Source organism: Montipora foliosa, chromosome 9 (assembly GCF_036669935.1).
Source record: "Montipora foliosa isolate CH-2021 chromosome 9, ASM3666993v2, whole genome shotgun sequence".
NCBI lineage: Eukaryota > Metazoa > Cnidaria > Anthozoa > Scleractinia > Acroporidae > Montipora > Montipora foliosa.
The window spans coordinates 7,522,887-7,526,014 of NC_090877.1; the positions used below are offsets into that span (position 1 = coordinate 7,522,887).

The window sequence follows — 3,128 nt, forward strand, 5'->3', positions numbered from 1 at the left end:
TACTTGGTGTTTTATATGGTACCATAACATTGCTGTTAAGTGATGAAGTGTTTTTGGGACGTTTCTGCTCATCCCTATTTCGGTAACTGTGGAAAAAGAAAATACGGAGAATATGGGTTTCCAAAGGAATACGTATTCTGAAATGGCGGAATGCTCTTGGCTTAAGTGACCTGACACCAGTGCGTAGCATACTGTCTCCTTCTTGACCACGTAACTTGCTCGCTCGCGAAATCTTAGACAATGAAGAAGATTCTATGGCCTTTGGCATAGCGGTTGGGGAAACCAATTTCAGTGTACCGTCCGTTCGATGTAACCCCACTTATTCCCACGCGTTTAAAACATTTCGTCGGGTCTTTATTTCGACAATTAGCTAGGACTACAAAGACGAAGTAACTAAACATACTAATTTCACTAAGAAAAGAGAAAAAAACACTACGCAGTGACTATTCATGTATTGCATATTTAATACTCCATGATGTTCATGAATAATTAATTATTTCCCAGAAAGCGGGCCACTTCCCGGAAACGCTACGAAGTCTAAATCGTAAAGTAGAGCTGTAACCCTGGTGTCAGTATTTTATAAACATGAAATACTCAGTCCAGAGTTTCTAATGGTCTTTGGATATGGTGCGCGATCCCTTAGAGATGGATACAAAAAAAGCGATATCAGAGCACAAACCGGGGTTAAATGGCAAATTGGCTAATCGGTCGAACAACACAGTCATGATCCAGTCAACCTACCGCAGTTCATTTCCTTATCGCGAAAAGCCTTAATTTCTTGTGACGGTAAGAGTTCTCAAAAAGACAAATGCTTTACAGCATCCGCCAGGGACACGACGGTTAAGCCTAAGAAAACTATTGAGCCTATGAATCCAATCCCACAGGCAAAGTTCTTGGGACACGAATCCTCCTCACAATTACAATCCTCGCCTGCACCCCATCCACACAATTTTGTCATGAAACATATGCCAAGCTTTAAGTGTGCTACGACGCTGCAGGCGTTAACGGCAATGAAGTGCCAGTTGGGTGTGGTAGTAACAAGGTGCGAGTTGTAAATCCAAAATAATATGCCGCTTTGAAAGTCATCTTTAAGGAGGAGTTCCAGAACCGACACCCATAATTCAAGCGTGACGAATTTGCGGTTGCATTTCTTGTCACATTCACGGTCGCTGAAAATCGAAAATTTGCCATCTGAATACCTTGCGGATCGGTAGCTTGCATGACGAATGCAGTACCAGTGGTACTTGATGTAACATATGTACGCAAAAAAGACCATGATTATGCTGAACGCAGTGCCAGTAACACAGCTGACAAGAAAGAAGATCTTGACAACATCGCTGTTTGTCGAAACAAAAATTCCAGAAAATGTGTTGTTTTCGTTTAGTTCACGAAAATTTTGCCAGTCGAAACAAACGTCGCAACTATGATATGCGATCAAAACCAGGTAATAGAAAATCTTCAGCTTGCAGCACAACATATACATTGTGGATTGCCACCCTGTCCTTGAGACAAAACTAGCACACTACGTAAACTTGTTCAATTTCGTACCCAGACTCTACTCCTTAGCGACGAGTGAAAGCGAAAGAAGCGACGGCGGAAGGATAAGGAACGGCAAAAATTTTCGCCAAAAAGCAAAACAAAAGATAACAACAGAAAGCCACTGAAAAAAGTATTAGATAAAACATCAAACTGCTTTCAGAGAAGGACCAAAAATCAAACTAACGAGCTAGAAAATCTTAACTCAGCGAACAAATGCAACGCCACTGTCATTAGCCTCCCACGCGGTCGTTTTCAGGGGAGTCATATTCACCTCCTCCCCACGACTTATCATATCATATCATATCATATCATATCATATCATATCATATATCTTTATTTACTCTCGGATTTTTAGAGTAGCTTGGTGTAGCTAATTTCTCCGAGCATTTACCCTCCCAACCACGATACATCACAGAAGACAGACCACAACACCGGGAACTACATGCCCGTCCCTAAAAACGACTGCGCAGAAGGGCTCAAAGTCATCCGAAGTCGGTGGAAATGCCGGAGGTCGTATCAAAACGAAGCTAGGACAGCCACTGGCGTCGTGAAACGCAATGATTGACGATACATGAACTGGCACTACTGAAGCCGAAACCGGAACTTTCTACGACGTAATTTTAAGCTTATCACCTTGTTTTCTTGTAATTTGGCGCAAGTTCAGGGGCACCCAACGAGAATATAGTTCAAAACCACTTAAACATAGCATTGTTAAACGTATTTTAGTATTTAAACGGTAGATATAGGCATATTTTTATCCTCTAAAAATTTTTCATCTGTTCGGATTTCCTAGCTGAAGAACTAGTGATCCGCAAATTATAGGGATCAAAACTTACCTTTTCGAAAATTTCAGCCAGAAAAAAGGCTCCCGAAAATTCTAGGTGACCTTTTTGGGGTAAAAACCCTTTAAAAATGGGCAATTATACCATTTTTCAGATGTTCGAAAATCCTAGGCGAGGCAGGCAAGCAAGATATTTTACAACAAATGTTCCGAAAATTCTAGATCTCAGATCGTCTTCCGAACAGATATTTTCCGAAAATTAACGTTGGGTGCCCCTGCAAGTTGAAAGGATCACTTCATCGAACTTCAGGTTGTGCGTCAGTTTTACCCAAAATAAACTTCAATTCACTGAGTAACTTCTTTTCTCAGTGAACCCACGCAGCCTCTTTCCTCTCCGAGCTCGAGCAAGTGTGAATATGGAGAAAGAATGCCTATGACGTTACAAATAAAGAGAGAGGCTCATCGTGCAAGCCCATGTCGTTAAGAGAAAGAAGGGGCTCAATGCGAGAGAAACAAAAGATATTTTGTTTCAATAAAATGGTAATACACCGTCGGATTAGCTGTCATAACAGTTGAAGTTACATTGTAAATTCAAAGACTGACAGACAGCTGAAGAAACATAAGTGAATAGACCATTTCCGAGTTCATGACTGCCTCCTCTTCAAAGTGAGTCTATGTTCGAAGTTTTTGTGATGGTAATTAGTTCTACTTTACATATGAATGAAAACTAATTTTCATAACAAAAACTTCGCACTTAGATTCGCTTTGAAGAGGAGGCAGACATGAACTCGGAAATGGCCTATTAAAA

General features: G+C 40.9%; 1 protein-coding gene across 1 annotated transcript; it reads right to left on the reverse strand.

Moving 5' to 3' along the window:
* Nucleotides 1-644: 644 nt before the first annotated feature.
* Nucleotides 645-1,823, reverse strand: LOC137971102 (uncharacterized). The gene has a single exon (XM_068817822.1). The coding sequence runs from the start codon at nucleotides 1,481-1,483 to the stop codon at nucleotides 797-799; it is 687 nt and encodes a 228-aa protein (XP_068673923.1). The 5' UTR covers nucleotides 1,484-1,823; the 3' UTR covers nucleotides 645-796.
* Nucleotides 1,824-3,128: the final 1,305 nt, after the last annotated feature.